Here is a 17,986-nt window from a genome sequence, read left to right as displayed (position 1 = left end):
CGCTGCGGCGTTTTGGACCAGTTGCAGGCGGGACAGGGATGATTGGCTGATGCCAGTGTAAAGAGAGTTGCAGTAATCTAGGTGGGAGGAGATAAATGTGTGGATGATCTTTTCGAGGTCATCAAAGTGGAGGAATTGTTTTATTTTAGCTATCGTCCGAAGCTGAAAGAAGCTAGCTTTTACCACGGCATTGACTTGTTTGTCAAATTTCAGTGCTGAGTCAAATATCACGCCGAGGTTTTTGACGTGAGGTTTGAGTAGTGGGGTAAGGCTTCCAAGGCTGCCTGCTATCATTTTGATTGAGTCCGAGGGGCCGAGAAGGATGACCTCAGACTTACTCTCATTTAGTTAAAGTCAAATAGTTCCCTTACTTTTACATAAGACATGTGTTTGCTTAATGCACGAGATTTAAAAGTTGAATCTCTTTTAATTAATTCAAGTTTCAGTTAATTAATATGAACTAAGTATTTTATTCATGAAGATGAAAGGTGCTTACCGACCTCTTTTAGTGCATTTTGGTTTTAAGAGTCACAGAGTCATAGAGTCATACAGCACGGAAACAGGCCCTTCGGCACAACTCATCCATACTGACCACAATGTCCTTTTCTACTCTAGTCCCATTTGCCAAAGGGCCGAATGGCCTACTCCTGCACCTATTTTGGTCTATGTCCCTCTAAACCTTTCCTATCCATGAACCTATCCAAGTGTCTTTTAACTGTGGTCATTATACCTGACACAACTACTTCTTCTGGCAACTCGTTCCATATATAAACCACCCTCTGTGTGAAAAAGATGCCCCTCAGGTACTTATTAAATTTTAGGTACATAAAAATGCTGGAGAAACTCAGCGGGAGCAGCAGCATCTATGGAGCGAAGAAGATAGGCAACGTTTCGGCCCGAAACGTTGCCTATCTCCTTCGCTCCATAGATGCTGCTGCACCCGCTGAGTTTCTCCAGCATTTTTGTGTACCTTCGATTTTCCAGCATCTGCAGTTCCTTCTTAAACACTTATTAAATCTTTCCTCTCTCACCTTAAACATGTCCTCTGGTTCTTGTTTCCCAAGCCATCTATTCTCCTCATGATTTTATACATTTATAAGATCACCTCTCAGCCTCCTGTGCTCCAAGGAATAGAGTCCAAGGCTGCCCAACACTATAACCCAGCCTCTTAAATCCTGGCAATATCATTTCAAATCTTCTCTGTGCTCTTTCCATCTTGTTGGCATCCTTCTATAGCGGGGTGATCAAAACTGAACACAATACTCCAAGTGCATCTCACCAATGTCTTGTAAAACGTAACATCCCAACTTCTATACTTAATTCCCTGACTGATTTTGGACGGCATGCCAAAAACCTTCTTCATCGCCTTATCTACCCGCGACACTTGGGCGGTACAGTGGAGCAGCAGTAGAGTTGCAGTAGATCAGCCATGATCATATTGAATGGCGGTACTGGCTCGAAGGGCCGAATGGCCTACTCCTGCACCTATTATTCTATGTTGCCTTACAGCGCCAGAGACCAGAGTTCGATCCTGACTACGGGTGCTGTCTATGTGGAGTTTGTACATTCTCTGTGACCGCATGGGATTTTCTCCAGGTGCTCCGGTTTCCTCTGGCACTCTAAGGATGTACAGATTTGTATGTTAATTGGCTTCTGTAAATTGTAAATTGTTCCTAGAGTGTAGGATAGTGCTAGTGCATGGGATGATCGCTGATCATCATGGACTTGGTGGGCCAACAGTCCTGTTTCCGCGCTGTATCTCTAAACTCTAAAAGCTTAAACCTATTGCAAACCAAAATTATGTAATCAATCTGACAAATGTTATAAAGACAGTTAGAGATAAGGAACCTACCTTAACTTACTGTTACAATAATGGCAACGGAAACAGGACTTATGAAAGATTTGTTTGTCTGCGGTCAGGCATTCCATGGGATACACTATCTTTCGGCAAACCGTGCAGGTCTCCTTGGCAAGAACCTGTATTTTCTACGGAATAAATGTTAGAATATTGTTTACTTTTAAATTCTTTTTTTTTTTGCGCAAGCTGCATTATAACTCCACTCTTTGGTCAAAATTGTCACATCAAAACACACTCATAAAATAGTTTTATGCAAAATATGTTTGAAATATAATGTTAGTATTAAAGTGTATAAAATTGTGTCAAAATGTCATTATATTTATTAGAATGGAATGTGAAATTTCAACTCTGATTTCCCACCATATTTAAATAATGTGGAATTATCAAATAATTGTTACTCTGCAACTGCATAACTATTATAAACGTCTCAAAAAATATCCTTTGGCCCATTTCACTCTAAACGTTCTCATTTTTAAAGCAGAGATTGACCGGTTCTTGATTAAAGGATATGTGGAGAAGGCAGGAGAATGGGGTTGAGAGGGAATAGTAATCAGCCATGATTCAATGGCCGATTTTGTGAATGGCCTAATTCTGCTCCATTGTCACGGTGTAATGTTCTAAAGCCACTGTACCTCGGTACGTGTAACAATAAACTAAACTAAGCAATGGGGGAACCTCAGCTAAACATCACCTTGTGTGAGGCCTGTGGTCATTAAAGATGTTGACAATGCTTTTTGTACGATGTGACTTGCATTTTTACATCAACATGATGTACATTTACATTCCATGATCGGAACTAACCTGGAGTTCTGAACCGTTTGTCAGACTTCTGGATTTTGTGAACGCCATTGATAAAATAAATCTCCAGAGTACATCAAGGTACAAACTATAAAATGTCTGCAGCTAATGAAAAATGACTTTTACATCTAGCAGCACAGGACATCTCCGAGCACTCTACTGCCTTTAGAGATATAGTGTGGAAACAAGCCCTTCGGCCCAACGAGTCTGCACTGACCATTGATCACCTGTTCACACTCGTTCTATGTTATTCCACTTTCTCATCCGCTCCCTACAAACTAGGGACAATTTACAGAAGCCAATTAACCTACAAACCCGCATGTCTTTGGAATGTGGGAAGAAACCGGAGGTTCCCGGAGAAAACCCACGTGGTCACAGGGCGAACTTGCAAACTCCTCACAAACAACACCCTTAAGGGCCTGTCCCACTTAGGTGATTTTTTAGGTGACTGCCGGCTACTGTCATGGTTGTAGCAGGTCGCCGAAAAAACCGCCGACTGGACCCCCCTACAACAATGTCTACGACAATGTCTATGACAACCTACCATCTAGTCGACGGCAAGCTACCGACAACCGGCGACCCATTAGGACATCCACCTACGACCACACCTACGACAACCTACGACCACACAGGCGACAACCGGTCAACCTACATCCACCCGTGACAAGCTACGACCCTGTTGGCGACAACTGAAGACACCTGAAGACAATTCAGTCGTCGGTACCTGTCGCCAGTTGACGCAGGTTGACGTAGGTAGCCGCCAATGGAATTCACCGAAGTCAGCACCGGCGACAACCTACGTCACTTGGCGACCACCTACGACAGCATGTAGGTCAGGAGAAGTCAAGGCGTCAACCCAGTGTCGCTGAAAATTTTTGAACATGTTTAAAATCCAGCGGCGACCAGAAAGATTCTTTGGGCGACTGAGGAAACTATTCACGACCATACAGGCGACACCCTGGCGACCATGTGGCGCCAGCCTAGTCACCTGTAGTTGCCTAAAATATAGCCTAAGTGGGACAGGCCCTTTAGTCAGGATTGAACCTGGGTCTCTTGCGTTGTAAGGCAGCAACTCTACCGCTGTGTCATGGTGCCGCCTGAAGTACTTAGGAAGTGTAGGAGAATAAAATAATAGGACAGCCAGTGTCAGCTGGATCATAAAATGTTAGAATTATTATGATATACTATAGCAGAGATACATTCTGCCTGGTGAGTCCAAATTGCCTCTTTGGAAATGGGCCCATTTAATACCATTCTCCTGCTTTGTAAACCTGCAAATTATTCCTCCTTAAGTGCTTAACATACAACGTAGCACAGGAACAGGTCCTTTGGTCCAGAATGTCCACGCCGTACATGATGATGACATAAACTAATCTCCTCTGCCAGCACGTGATCCCTATCCCTCCATTCCCTGCACTTCCATGTGCCTATCCAAAGGCCTCTTAAACGCCACTATCATATCTGCCTCCACCACCACCCCTGGCAGCACGTTCCAGGCACCCATCACTCTCCATGCAAAAAACCTGCCCAGCACATCTCCTTTAAACTTTGCAACCTCTCTCCTTAAACCTATGCCCTCTAGTCTTTCATATTTCCACCCGAGGAAAAAAAGTTCTGTCTGTATTACCCTATCTATTTCTCTCTCCAGAGGAAACAATCCAAGTCTGTCCAACCTTTTCGCTAATACCCCCGAGTCCAGGCAGCATTACATAGTTCTGTTTGAAGAGCCCTGATTGATTCTGTTTCTCCTATCCTTACAGGCAGTTATTTCCAAATAATAACCAATCTCCATGTAAGAAACACCTTTGTCCACATCTCCCATGTGTCAATTGCACTCCACCTTTGAAGCTTTGCCCAACATGAGAACAGAATTGGAATACAAGCTTACAGATAATTTCCAACCAATGAGATTTTTCCTGACCCATTCACTGGAACAAATAAATGACTGTTCTCGTTTAGGATTGTTAATTTTATATTTATGCCCTAGCAAGTCAGTTGCATAACCTGCCTGTTTTTTTTTTATTGCTCATACTTATCAATATTTTATCATATGTATATTTTTGTAATACTGGAGAGACTTCAGCACAGAACATTAAAAATGTCATATCTCCACTGTTTCAAGTAGTATGGTGTTAATTTTTTCAGGGATTGTTACTCAAATGTGCAAGAGATAGTAGAGAGAAAATCAAGTTAGGAATTAAATTAATTTCCTGATTCAACCAGTTGAAATCTCAAAAATATCAATTTTTAGGACACCAAAAATGTGACATGCTTGGACACAAGAAATAAAGAGGCAATTTCTGCATTAATTTCATTATAATTCAAAACATTTTCAAGCTTGTTGCCTTGCAGAGATGCATGTTTCACAGTAATATGCAAAACCTTTGGTGAATTTGGCATTAAGTGCTCTGAATGGCCATATTTCAAAGAGTGGTTACTCTTGGTGTCCTCCCTATTTTAGAGTAACCACCGTTACACCATGATGGTAAATTAAGACCAAAGAACTTCCCAAGGAAATTGAAAATGTTCTAGTTGGAACTCAATAGATAATGAAATTATGAGAAAAAAGTAACCTTAATATCGAGATTCTGTAAAAGTTGCTGCATGCCAAAATTAGTGAAAAATTTTGGTGTCCACCATCACACGCATAATACCAGCCTTTTGCAGTAGCTATTATTCCATCAAATTATGTACCTGCAGCCTCTTATTATGTATGGCCAATTACTTCCATAAAGTTTATTCAAAACATGAGAAAGAAATTACAAAAAATGAAATACTGGAAGAAACAGGAGCTACTTTCATTTTGATGTGACGCGTGTAACGCATGTTTCAGTAGATAACAGGAATATTGCTCATTTGGTCACATACTCCATGTTTATGGCAAGAAAGTACATTTGTATGTTGAAAAACAGCAAAAGTGAAGAAATCAGCTATAATGCTTTAGAAAAAAATGACTTTCTAAATTTCATGTAACGGTTGTTATGGTGGACACCAAACATAAAGTGTAAAAAAATGCATAGGAACGCATGTTAAACAAGGAATTTTGTTAATTAATGAAATTTTCACAAACTTCATGAACTATCTCTCCCTGTCATGTACTGCCGCTGTGAGGGCTTTTGATTAATCTGAATCATGTTGAAATAATTTATTTGTGAACTTCAGTTTTATGTATGATGCCACACTTTTGACATTTCAGGTTAGGGCCCTGCTTCAAACTGATGCATTAGAGCAGGGGTCGCCAACCTTGTTCTGCATAGGTGCCAGGACGCATGTCTGTGAGCGGTGGCGGGCCACATGTATCACGTGTACATATGGATCTCGCCCCGGATGGCAGGCAACAAGTCACGTGTTCACATGGATCCCGCCCCTTCGAGAACGCCACCCGGATCACTGGCCCCTTGTTAAGGGCGCTCACGAACATGGAGCACCTACGGACCATTGCTTTGGCTCTGTCCTGAAGGCAGTAGCTCAAATACTCATACTCGTCCCTGGCCTATGGACAACCCCGATCCCGACAGTGAAGCCAAGACACAGAAGATGCGCGGCCGTGCCGGCAGCTTTGCGCAGGATTTCAGGTTACGGGCCACATTCGGCCCGAGGGCCGTAGGTTGCCGACCCCTGCATTAGAGTCTGAAGAGGGTCTTGACTTGAAATATTCCCTGTTCAAGCACTCCACAGATGCTGCCTGATACGCTGAGTTCCTCTGGCACTTTCCTGGTGACCTTCGTGTGTTCAAGAATCAATTGGTACCACAGGCATGCGATTCTAACATTCTCTTCCTTACCATCTGAGTCTTTCTAGTCTAGTTTAGATTAGTTTAGTTTATTATTGTCATGTGTACCGAAGTACAATGAACAGCATTTTGTTCCCTGCTATCCAGTCAGGAAAATGACTATACATGATTACAATCGAGCCATTCACTGTGTACAGATACACAATAAATGGAATAACGTTTAGTGCAAGATAAAGTGCAATAAAGTCTGATTAAAGATAGTCCAAGGGTCTCCAATGGGGTAGATGGGAGGTCAGGATTGCTCTCTACTTGTTGATTGGATGGTTCAGTTGCCTGATAACAGCTGGGAAGAAACTGTTTCTGAATCCAGATGTGTGCATTTTCACACTTCTGAACCTCTTGCCTGATGGGAGAGAGGAGAAGAGGGAGTGAGTGGAGTGAGACTGGTCCTTGATTATGCTGGTGGCCTTGCCGAGGCAATGTGAAGTGTAGATGGAATCAGTGGAAGTGAGGGTGGTTTGCATGATGGTCTGGGCTGTGTCCCCAACTCTAATCTGGCCTCCTTGCCTCTGCCATTCTATTTTCTGCAAGAATGATGGTTTATACATTCTCTGCTCCAAAACTACTCTCTCAGCAACTTCAATTACATCCTCATAACTTCTGCTCTTTAGTTCCCAAACCAATATCAGTACCAAATCACAAAGCGCTGGAGGAACTCAATAGGTCAGGCAGCATCTGTGGATGGAATGGACAGACAACATTTTGGGTCGGGACTCGTCTTCAGCTACGAAACGGCATCTATCCCTTCCACAGATACTCCCTGACCCACTGAGTTCCTCCAGCACTTTGTGTTTTGCTCAAGATGCCAGAATCTGCAGTTCCTTGTGTCTCCAATACCAATATAATCCTACTTTCAAATACGGGCCGAAAATGTCCTTTCCAATCATACTTCCCCCTCAAACCATTCCTGTCTTTCTTGTTCAGTGTGGACTTATTTTTTGCATCTCTAGATGCAGGTGCTCTGCAAGTTGAGAAGATAAGTTGTTGAATCTGCTGCTCAGAAGTGAGACCATTGGCTTAATGTGGACATATCTCAACTTCTACACAATGGCCGAATGTCAACAGTATGGAAATGGTAGATACAAAGTGCTGGAGTAACTCGGCAGGTCAGGCAGCATCTCTGGAGAACATGGATAGGTGACGTTTCAGGTTGAGACCAATGAAGGATCCCAACCCAAAATATCACCTATCCATGTTCTCCAAGGATGTTACGGGCCGGGACCCTTCTTCAGTCTGAAGAAGTGTCCCAACCTGAAATGTCGCCTATCCGTGTTCTCCAGGGATGTTGCCTGACCCGCTAAATTGCTCCACGCCTTGTTACTATCTTTGACATAAACCAGCATTTGCGTTTACTTGTTTCTACTGTGGAAATGGTAGCTGTTTTAATTCAGTGTTAGTATCTGTATTCACATTAGAAATGGGACAGATGTCAAACAACACAGCAAACCTGTTAAAAAAAAACCCATAATTCATATTAATTCCATTAAAATGTTGATGTGTCACACGTTGAGGAGTTAGTTTTGTTGCTTTCCATTCCTGCTATCCACGCTGGGCATGCAGATTACCGCTCAGGGCCATGTGTTCCTGAAGGACATCTTCTTGCCACAGCGTTTCGTTGGTGCCGGATATTTTGTACCCGTGGCTCCGAAATACACGTTCACTCTCCTGCCAGGTCTCCTGGAAGTTCTTCAGCAGTTCCTCCGGGGTTTTGTCCGTTGACAGGTCCAGGAGTTGTCCGGACACGACGTCTTCGTAGGTCGGGGGTGCGTGCCTGGAATCGATGCCTGGAAACATGCCGGGGTTGTGCTGAACGCTCGTCCTTGAGCCCATCGTTGCTGCTTCAAACGCCTCCATGTGTGAAAATTGCGTGTTAATCGTCTCCGGATACAACATAGACTGCGCTGACTTCTTCACCTCGTCCCTGACTTTGTGAGAACGCTGAGACTTTTTCAGAGGCTTCTTGTCCCTGGAGGAATCCTCAAGCTTTATCGGAATAGATATTTCTCCAGGACTTTCAGACACAGGGTGAAGAGATTTCACATCAAATGTTGGGATTTCCCCCAACTCGTTCACTCTCTCAAAATACTCATCTCTACTCTCACACCCTAATGTTTCAATGAACGCGAGCTGCTCCTTTTCAAAGTAATTCGGCTGACCTGGCAAATCAAACTTATGACCAAGTTGTGAGATGTCGACGGATGGTTTCTGAACTTGCTCTCTGCAGGCTGTAGACTCAGGATCTGTGTCTGAGCCCAGGCGTTCTGGAATGTCAATGGGATCCTTGCGCTGATACACTTTGTTCTCTTCTGATCTCCGAGCTTCCTCGAACATCTCTGTTATACCCTTGACTGTAACAGAGGTTTCAGGTGAGTCTGCTGCGGGCAACATCTCTGCAAGCGGCGTGTCAATCTTCAGCTGGCGCCGCAGAGTCGCGGGCGATGGAATGATCTCCGATCTCCTCTCCTGTATGTGTACAAGGGTCGACTGGGCCGACTGCTGGAGCCCATGGGACAGCTTCGCGGTGGTGTCCTTCAGTTTGACGAGCTGGTCGTGGCGCCTGCCGCGGGTTGGAGAGGGCGATGAGGAGGAGGACGTGTGGGCCCTGGCCGCTGACATCGGCGACGGAGGAGTCTGTGAGGCGTCTCTGTGGACGGGCGAAGGGGTGTCGTGTCCCTTGTGGCAGAGCGGCGGAGAGGGGGCAGCTCTGAGGGGCGACTCCGTGCGCCTGGCTGTAGACTCGATGGTGATGTATGAGGGGGATGGCGAGGGCATTCGCTTGGCTGGGGACTGAGCTCTCTGCTCCGCTTCTCTACTCCCACTCACTTGACCGAGTTTACTTTCACAAGCTTGCTGTTCTACACTGTCCTTCCCCTGCCTGTCCAGCTTGCAAGAACCTATACTTATCTTGGATATCTTCTGTGAAGGGGAAGCCGAACGCAACATCTCATGTTCCAGTTTTAAACCAGAGATAGTGATCAGCGCTCTTTGTATCGATTCATCGAAATTGCCTAATTTTAGTAACGCTTTCTTCTTAATCTGCGTTAGCTCCCTTTTCATATCCTGCAAATTACTTCCTTTGGTCGTGAATTCACAGTCATCAGCAAGCCAACTTGGAACCTTTTCCAAAAAGGCGTTCATAGCATTTAAATCTATATTGTCATTCTCTCTTTCGAACTGAATCAACCTGAATAAAATATTCTGCAGTTCTTCGCGCTTGCGGTAGCTGTCACTGATTTCAATATAATATTTGGCAGCTTCTTTGTCCAATTCCTTTTCCTGCCCTGTCGTTTCTCTGCTTCCTTTGTCCTCTTGCTTTAAATCCTCTCTATGAGCAGGGACCACCGGCCCATGTCTACTTCCTTCATTCATCGCATACGATACTTGCTCCTTCTTTGATTGAAAGGTTTGGGACTTGGTTTTGACTCGGTTTTCTTCCTTCCAGTCCAAGCGCTTCTGTGTGGGTGCTTGATCTCCCAAGGGGAGTGGATACGCCGCATGCCGTGTTGGTCCACCCTTCTGTTGGTCTGGATGTCCATGGACCTTCGGAAATGCCCCTTCCCGAGTCTTCTCACGACGCCTCTGCATCTGTTCACGCTCCACCTGTTCATACATGGCCTCACCCACCTTCTTCTGTTGCACCTTCTGGGTTTCATTTAAGTGAGCTGGGTATGACTGTTGGTTCTGCTGTTGTTTCACATGGTCCTGCCTTGTGTTTGCTGAGAATACTTGCAGAGATTCTGCCCTCCCGATGTTCCGATCTCTGTCCTCTGTCACTAAATGACTACATTCATCCTCCATAGTGAATTGAAGCCATTCCTGTTGACCCACACCAACCAGGTCACTCTGTTTTGGTTGGAGCTGTTCTTTAATTGCAACTTTCTCTTGAGTTTTAGTTTCTTCCACTTTTGAAAATTGTTTCTTCTCCACTTTGTACGGCAAAGCATGTTCTCTCTTTTCCTGCATCTTTTGAACACCTTTGGGAAGTTGAACGGTTTTAACCTTAAATTTTGGCGGGAAAATTGACTGAGATTTTAGATTGCCAGATTTTACTTGCGTCATTTTATGCACCTCCTTGTGGCTAATATTTTCCAAGCCAATATCTTTCACTGATTCTTTAAGAGCATTAGACATCGTTTCCTTATCAACCCTTACATCTGCAGAATTGTTTAGGATACGATGCAACTCCTCGGAAGCAGACAACACTGCGGACTGGGAGGAAGAAATGGAGGTCACGGTTTGTGTGGACATCTTGTCTACGGCAGGAAGCTCAGTTAGCTTTGGATGAACAGAGTTTCCATCAGCAATGGGACCTCCTGGTGTTAGATGAGGGACACATCTCTCAGGAGTGGGTTCTCTTGGTTCTGGTCGAATGGGATGTTCAGCAGTGGGTCTCACTGGTTTTGGACCAGGGACATGTCCTCCTGGTGTTGGATGAGGTACTTGTCTCTCAGGAGTAGCACCTCGTGGTTCTGGTCCAATGAGATGTCTCTCAAGAGTAGATCTTCTTGGTTCTCGATGAACGGGATGTACCTCAGCAGTGGCACCTCCTAGTTTTGGATGAGGAGCATGGCCCTCAGGGGTAGATCTTTTCGGTTCTCGATGAATGAGATGCCCCTCACCAATGGGACCTCCTGGTTTTGAATGTAGGAGATGTCCCTCACTAATGGGACCTCCTGGCTTTGGATGTGGAGGATGTCTCTCAGGGTTGGGTCCCCTTGGTTCACGCTGAACGGGTTGCCCCTCAGCAACGGGTCGTCCCGCTTTTGGATGAGGGACTTGTGTCTTAGCCAATGGCACGTTTACTGATTCCATGACCTGAACAGGAGGGGACTTTACAAGAGCATCCTCTGCCGACGCCTCGTCTGGCAATGCCGACTGCATCAGTGCTGGCCTCTCTTCGCATCCTCCTCTTGGTGAGAGCGTTGACTCTTCTCTCCCCACCTTCTCCTTGGCCACAGACCAGGAGGTTGTAACGTCTTTACCTTTTTCCATTTCTTCCCTCTCTTTCCTGTACTTTTCTTCAGCTATCATCAATGGAGTTTTAAACTTCCTGACATATTGTGGTTTAATGTGGTCAGTTATGTGTGGGGTATCCGCTGGCACAAAAGCTCTTTTTGTTCCAGAAGGGGACCCTACGTCCTTTAGCTGGGATGATTTTTGAACAGGCCTTTCTGCCCTCTGAAGGTCAGGAGACTGGAGAGACCGTGGACTTGGTGAATGCTGAATATATGTCACTCGTGTGGAATCCTGATTTTGCTGTTGAGTATCTAGCATTGATAATATAGACTCCTCCGTTATAATTGCACTTGATCTTGGAACGGGTGCTGCCTTCTTCTCGAGTTGCCACAGCGGTTTGAGATACGCAAGCTGTGGCATTCCCGACGTTGCTTCCATCTTTGGTGCCTTGTCCACAAGTCGTCTCTGCTGGGAAAGTGACTGAGGGTTCGGTGATGGAGGGAGATGTCCCGTGAGGAACATTTCCTGGCCCAGAGTTGTGGCGGGAACAACAAGGGGAGGGGGTGGAGGAGGGAGAGTGGAAGGAGGTAGTTCTGTTTCGTACATCTCTGACTTTGTTTGAACCACTGGTGGTGGTGGGAGAGGGAACATTTCATCTTCAGCGGGTGGAGGAGGAGGAGGAGGAGGAGGAGGACGAGAGGGTTTGGAATACCGTGGAGCCGAAAATTGGATGTCCACCAATGCCTTTTCTCCCTTAATCACTTTGCTCACTCCGACCCTTCTAGTTTTTTCTATTTCACTTTCTACACCACTTGTGGACATTCTTGATTGTCCTAACAAAGTTGTTCCAGATTTGACCCTGGTGCCAAGTCCTTGATTTACTCCCTGGCCAAGGATCTCAGATGTGTGCAAGTCTTGGATGTTTTTAATATCATGTTTGACTTTTACATCACCATCTGTGATGGGCTGAGATGCCAGATTCTGAATGATTTGATGGGAGGACTGTACAGTTTGCTGGATAACATTAACACTGTGATTGGTTTGAGATCTCATCACTTCTCCAACAACTGATCCTGCACCAATCTCAGGGTTTGACGTGTGAAGAACTTCAGAGATCCGTGGCGACTGAAAGGTCCTCGGACCTTCTGCTGAAATGGAGACTCGCTGTTTGGCTGTTTGCCCGTCAATTGAACCAAACAACCCTTTATGATCAACTGTTGATTTGATTCTGGGCACTTGTGCGTTTTGAGCACCGATCTGTTCAGACAGGTTTGTGATTGTGTGCATGTCTGAGTTTTTCCTGTCTTTTTTAACAACATCACATTGGCGTGACCTTTCAGCTGGTAAAACAGTTTGACTTTTCTTCGCTGTACAACTTTTTACTGAGTTGTCCACTTTCACGTTTGCCTGTTTAGTCCTCACAGATTGTTTGACATTCTGTTTCATCTGTGTTTGTGTGTTAATGTGCTGTGTAAAGCTTTTCTTACTTTGCTCTTGAGCTGCTAAATGTGATTTCACGTGGACCTGTGGGCCTTCTTCACGTTCAACATGTTTTGCAACGTAGACCTGCGTCTGTCCTTCCCACTGGCCTGCAGTGGTACTTTGACTACTTGCTGTTGTTCCGGCATGAAGCTGAAACAGTTGTTGCGGTAGATCTGGCAGGTTTTGGATCATGGCTTTCGTTATTCCCTTGTTGCTCACCTGATGTGGGAGCGCTCTCGTTTCAGAAGCTGCTTCCAACGTCTTTGTCGTCGTGGCTTGAAAGTCACTTCTCATTGTGGTTCGCGTCTCCTCCAAATGTGTCGAGGCATTCTGGAAATCCTTGTACACCACATCTCCCTCATCCTCACCAGCTCTACACATTGATGCCTTTTTAATCGAACCTTCGCTGCCTTTAACCTCGCCTGGAATAACTTCAATCTTTTCGAGATATTTTTTCTGACATTTAGCTTCTTCGAGAGATTTGAGGGTAGCAGACAAATTGCCGTGTACCACTGGTTCCTTTTCTACCAGTGCAGGTTGCTTAATGGCCTGATTCAGTGAATCCAAAGCCGCCTTTAAATTCCCAGGTATAATCTCCTCTTTCTCGACGTTGACGGATATATTTTGTCTCTCCGGCGTAAAAGACAAGATTGCACTTTGAACATTGCCAGATAAAATGTCAGACTCTGCAACCATCCGATCAGTTTGCGTTTGCTGAACCTGCAGCATTTGTTTGGTGGCCTCGACGTTGCCCTGTATTATTTCCCTGGGCTCCTGGTCGACCTCAGCAGTCTCATCTATCTCCTGCTGAAGAAGCTTAAGATAATCTAACGCTCCAGATTCTATACACGTGGTGTAAAACTGAACATTTCCTCTCTCTGTGTCATTTACTTTAAACTTCTGTGCAAACCCGCTACTCTCAGATGTGGTGGTAAGCTTATTGATGGCCTCTTTCACATCCCCTTTTATAACTTCACCTTGTTCAACCTTCATGTGCTCCGCCCTGTTGAGCAAGGAATAAACCGTCATTCTGATGTCCCCCTTCTCGCTCTCTTGAATTAGAATTCCCTTTTGGGCCGAGCTGTCGTGATTTAAAAGATTGCCGATTATTTGCTGAATGTTACAGCCGATTATTTCCTCTTTATTCACGCTAATGTCCGTTGTTCTGTTCAAAAGCTGCGTACTTGTCAAGTGGATGTTGCCTTTCTCGTTGTGGTCCACAGTGATGGCCTTCACTGAAGACTCTTTCTTGGACAGTAACCTCAACATGATGTCCTGGAGATCTCCCCTGACAACCTGCTCCCTCTCGATCTCCGGGGAGCTCTGATTCAAGAGTTGATATTTGGCCATTTTGACATTTCCAACCTCATTTGCTTCAATAAGGATTCCTTGGGAATGAAGGATTTTGCAATCATAAAGTGACTTAAGAGTTTCCTCAACATTTATCCCCATTATTTTGGGCCTTTCCACTGGATTTTCATTGAATTGGTGCAAGGGTGTAGTTTCAAAAAGCCAGGTGGTGGTTTTGACATCTGCTCGTGGAATATCTTCTGGAAGTATCTTTGTTATTGATTCACTAACTTCTTGTATGCTGTCCAACGGTTGCTTTTCAAAAAGCCAAATGGCCTGTTTTACCTCTCCTGTTTGTACATCTTCTCGTCCGACTGTCTGGATCTTCTTACACTCTGACCCTTCTCCCGTGATCTCGTCCATGGTGTGAGTTTCAAAAAGCCAAGTGGCCGTCCTAACGTTGCCATGTTGGATCTCGCTGACGCTCACTGTTCTAACGTACTGCTGGTGCTGATCAGATTCGAATAACTGCGTCCCTGATCTCACATCACCACCTTGCACGTCACATATTGTTCGAGGGATTATTTTCTCGCCATCTGCTATTTTGTCCAAGGGCTGAGTCTCAAACCTCCAACGGGCAGAGGAGACATCTCCTTTCTGAATCTCCTCCTGTGTCACGGCCTTAATGACATACACTTCATGGTCTTCTCCAATTAAGTCAAGTGGCTTGGTTTCAAACAACCACCTGGTGCCCTGTACATCTCCACTCACCACTTCTTTCCGAACAGTGGTCACCTCATGATAACATCCTTCCTTATCCTTGATGGCGTACAATGGCTGGGTCTCGAACAACATTGTGTAGTTCTTGACATCTCCTCTCTCTTCCTCCTCCAAACTGAATTTCTTGACATCTGTGGTCTCGGTTGACTCCTCTTTAATCTGATCCAGCGAGGTGGTCTCAAAAATGAAACGCCCTTTGCCCACGTTTCCACCCTGGACATCCGTGACAGTGTGCAGACTTCTGCTTTCTTCAGATCTTTCTCTTATTGCATCGATTGGGTGATTTTCAAAGAGCCAAGTACAATTAATGACATTACCCTTCTGAATATCTTCTGCTGTCGAAGATCTTATTTTCTTTAAAGTATCTCCTGAACTGGAGTTAATCAAATCAAGAGACTTATTTTCAAAGATCCACTTCTGGCGAGATACATCCCCCGACTGAATATCTATCTCAGTTATTTGTCTAAACGCTTCCCTCTTTTCCCCTTGTATATTTGCAAGAGATTCCGTCTCAAAGAGAAACCGGGCTGATCGAACATCACTTCCTTGCACCTCCTCCCGCTGTACAGTTCGCACCTTGATCGTTGCTTCTGAATTATCTTTTATTGCATCTAAAGGCTGCGTTTCGAATAACCACGTGCAAGTCTTTACATCCCCTTTCTGTATCTCATCCACTTCATTCTTCACGCCTACCTTCTCGTAGAGAGCATCCATTGACTGTGTCTCAAATAACCATCGACAGGTTTGTACATCACCCTTGATGTCATCCAGCACTTTAGTAACACTTTCCTCACCTTCCACCTTGCTTAAATGTTTGATGGCATCCAATGGCTGTGTTTCAAAGAGCCACTGCGCCGTTTTCACATCGCCAGAGCGAACTTCCTCCTTAGATATTCCCTTGATTATTTGACACTTTTGAATACTTTCGTCAAATTGATCGATAGGGGTGGTCTCAAACATCCACCTACACGTCCGAACATCACCGCTCACCATCTCTTCCCTCCTCACAGTTTTAACCTCGTGACAGTGTCCAGCACTATCCTGGATAGCGTAGAGAGGAGTCGTTTCAAATAACATCTTATTCGACTGCACAGTGCCACTGGTTACACAATCGACGTGAAGCTTTTTAGATTCATCAACGTGACTCAAATTCATAGTTTCGAACACCTGTCTATAACTGCTCACGTCACCCTTTGTGATTTCTTCCAGGTGAATGACCTTTGTACATTTCTCCTTCTCTTCACCAATCATCTCAAGTGGTTGCGTCTCGAAGACCCAAGTTTGATGCCTCACATTGCCCTTCTCTTCTTCAGAGGTAACGGTTCCTCTCAGCTTGCCGACATCTGGGCTGTCCTTCAACGCGTCCATGGCAACCGTCTCAAACAAGAATGTTGTCGAGCGAACGTCCCCTCCGATTATTTCCTCCGTTTCCACGGGTCTTGCGTTGTCATTGTCTTTCAGTGAGTCAAAAGGTTGGGTTTCGAACATCCGGCACTGCTTGCTGACATCAGCACCAACAATCACCTCTTTATGCTTAGCGGTCACATCTGTTTCCATCCCTTCGTTGATGCTGTCCAACGGATGCGTCTCAAAGAGCCACTTGGCCCTGCTCACCCCTCCCTGGTCAACCTCCTCCCTGGAGATCCCACACACAACCTTTACACTGGAAACATCCTTGTTGATCATGTCCAAGGGCTTGGTTTCAAAGAGCCAGCGAGCAGTCCTAACATCTGCTTTCTCAATCTCCTCTCTCTTGACCGTTTGGATCTCCAGCACCTGACCAGACTGGTCCCTGATCACGTACAGAGGCTGCGTCTCAAACAACTTGGAGGTTTTCTTCACGTTCCCTTTAATTTCTTCAATTTCCGTTTTTAACTGCAGAAAATTCGTTTCGTCCACTGAATCGAGGTGCCCGAGTGTGTCGAGGGACTGAGTCTCAAACAAATACCTGGCGGTTTTGACGTCGCCAGCAGTGATATCTCTGGTGTCGGAGACTTCTGTGGTCTCCTCGCTTTCTCGGTACATCTTGTTCATGGAATCCAGAGGGTGCGTTTCAAACAGCCAGGTAGCCGTGCGAACATCTCCCCTGGCCAATTCTGGGATCTTGCCCGCGCTCTCCGCGGATTCAGGAGGACTCACTCCAAGCATATCAATAGGTTGTGTCTCAAACATCCACGTTCTGTACTTCACATCGCCTCCCGCCACCATTTCTTGTGGGGAAATCCATTTCCCATTGCTTTCATCCGGGGATTCATCCTTGATGGAATCTAACGGCTGTGTCTCAAACATCCACCGCATAGACTGCACCTCTCCTTTAAGAATCTCATCCCATTCTAAATACTCTCGCTCCGGGCTCACACACTTCTGGGGACTGAGGCCCGTGTGTTCAAACACGTACCGGGCATATTGCACATCCCCCACCATATCGCTATCTCTCGTTTCATCCGTTACAATTGCACTAATCTCTTGAATGAATTCCTTTTCCAAGTTCCTTCTCATGTCCGGATTGATATGCTTGTACAAACGTTTCAGTTCGTACAGGTTTCTTTGCTTTGTGTACAAGTCCTTGGGAATGACTTGCTTTCTTGAGAAAGGGTCAGGAGACTGGGACAGGCTTACTTCAGGGGGTGTATGGAGCAGGTCTGGTGGAGGAGGGGGCAATTCTTCCAGGCTCCCGCGGTTACTGGGTGTGACAGAGACTGAGGCACCGCCACTGTCTATCTCTCTTAACGTCGTCACCTCAGTCACCTTGCCCGCCGCCGCCGCCGCCGCCGCCGCAGAAACGTTGGAGGTGCTGGCAACATGTTGCCAATCCATGCCTTGGAACTTCTGTTCTGCCTTGGTGGGAAAGTCAACAAGCACGTTGAACTATGCAAAGTATACTGAGGCCGAGAGTCAGCATGCTGTTTAGAAATGCGTCTCAAGTCAAATTCCATGCAGTCAGCGACACACCCCTCTCAACAGTCCATTTCACCAAATAGACTATTTTAATCTCACAAAGACATTTTGAACAAATCAAAAGACTTTTG

General features: G+C 45.4%; 1 protein-coding gene across 5 annotated transcripts in view; it reads right to left on the bottom strand.

Annotated features, from left to right (window-relative positions):
- Nucleotides 1-17,986, bottom strand: part of xirp2 (xin actin binding repeat containing 2) — a 105,267-nt gene that overhangs the window by 1,000 nt on the left and 86,281 nt on the right. For all 5 annotated transcript variants that reach the window (XM_033024199.1, XM_033024201.1, XM_033024202.1 and 2 more), the window contains 2 exons: nt 8,015-17,795; nt 1,853-1,986 (listed from right to left, as the gene is read on the bottom strand). In XM_033024199.1, the coding sequence (XP_032880090.1) occupies nt 1,892-1,986; nt 8,015-17,795 (9,876 nt within the window). In that variant the 3' untranslated portion in view covers nt 1,853-1,891. The remainder of the gene's footprint in view (nt 1-1,852; nt 1,987-8,014; nt 17,796-17,986) is intronic.

The sequence above is a fragment of the Amblyraja radiata genome, chromosome 7 (genome assembly GCF_010909765.2).
Source record: "Amblyraja radiata isolate CabotCenter1 chromosome 7, sAmbRad1.1.pri, whole genome shotgun sequence".
NCBI lineage: Eukaryota > Metazoa > Chordata > Chondrichthyes > Rajiformes > Rajidae > Amblyraja > Amblyraja radiata.
Note: the sequence above shows the minus strand (reverse complement) of the source record. Positions and strands in the feature narration are given on the sequence as shown.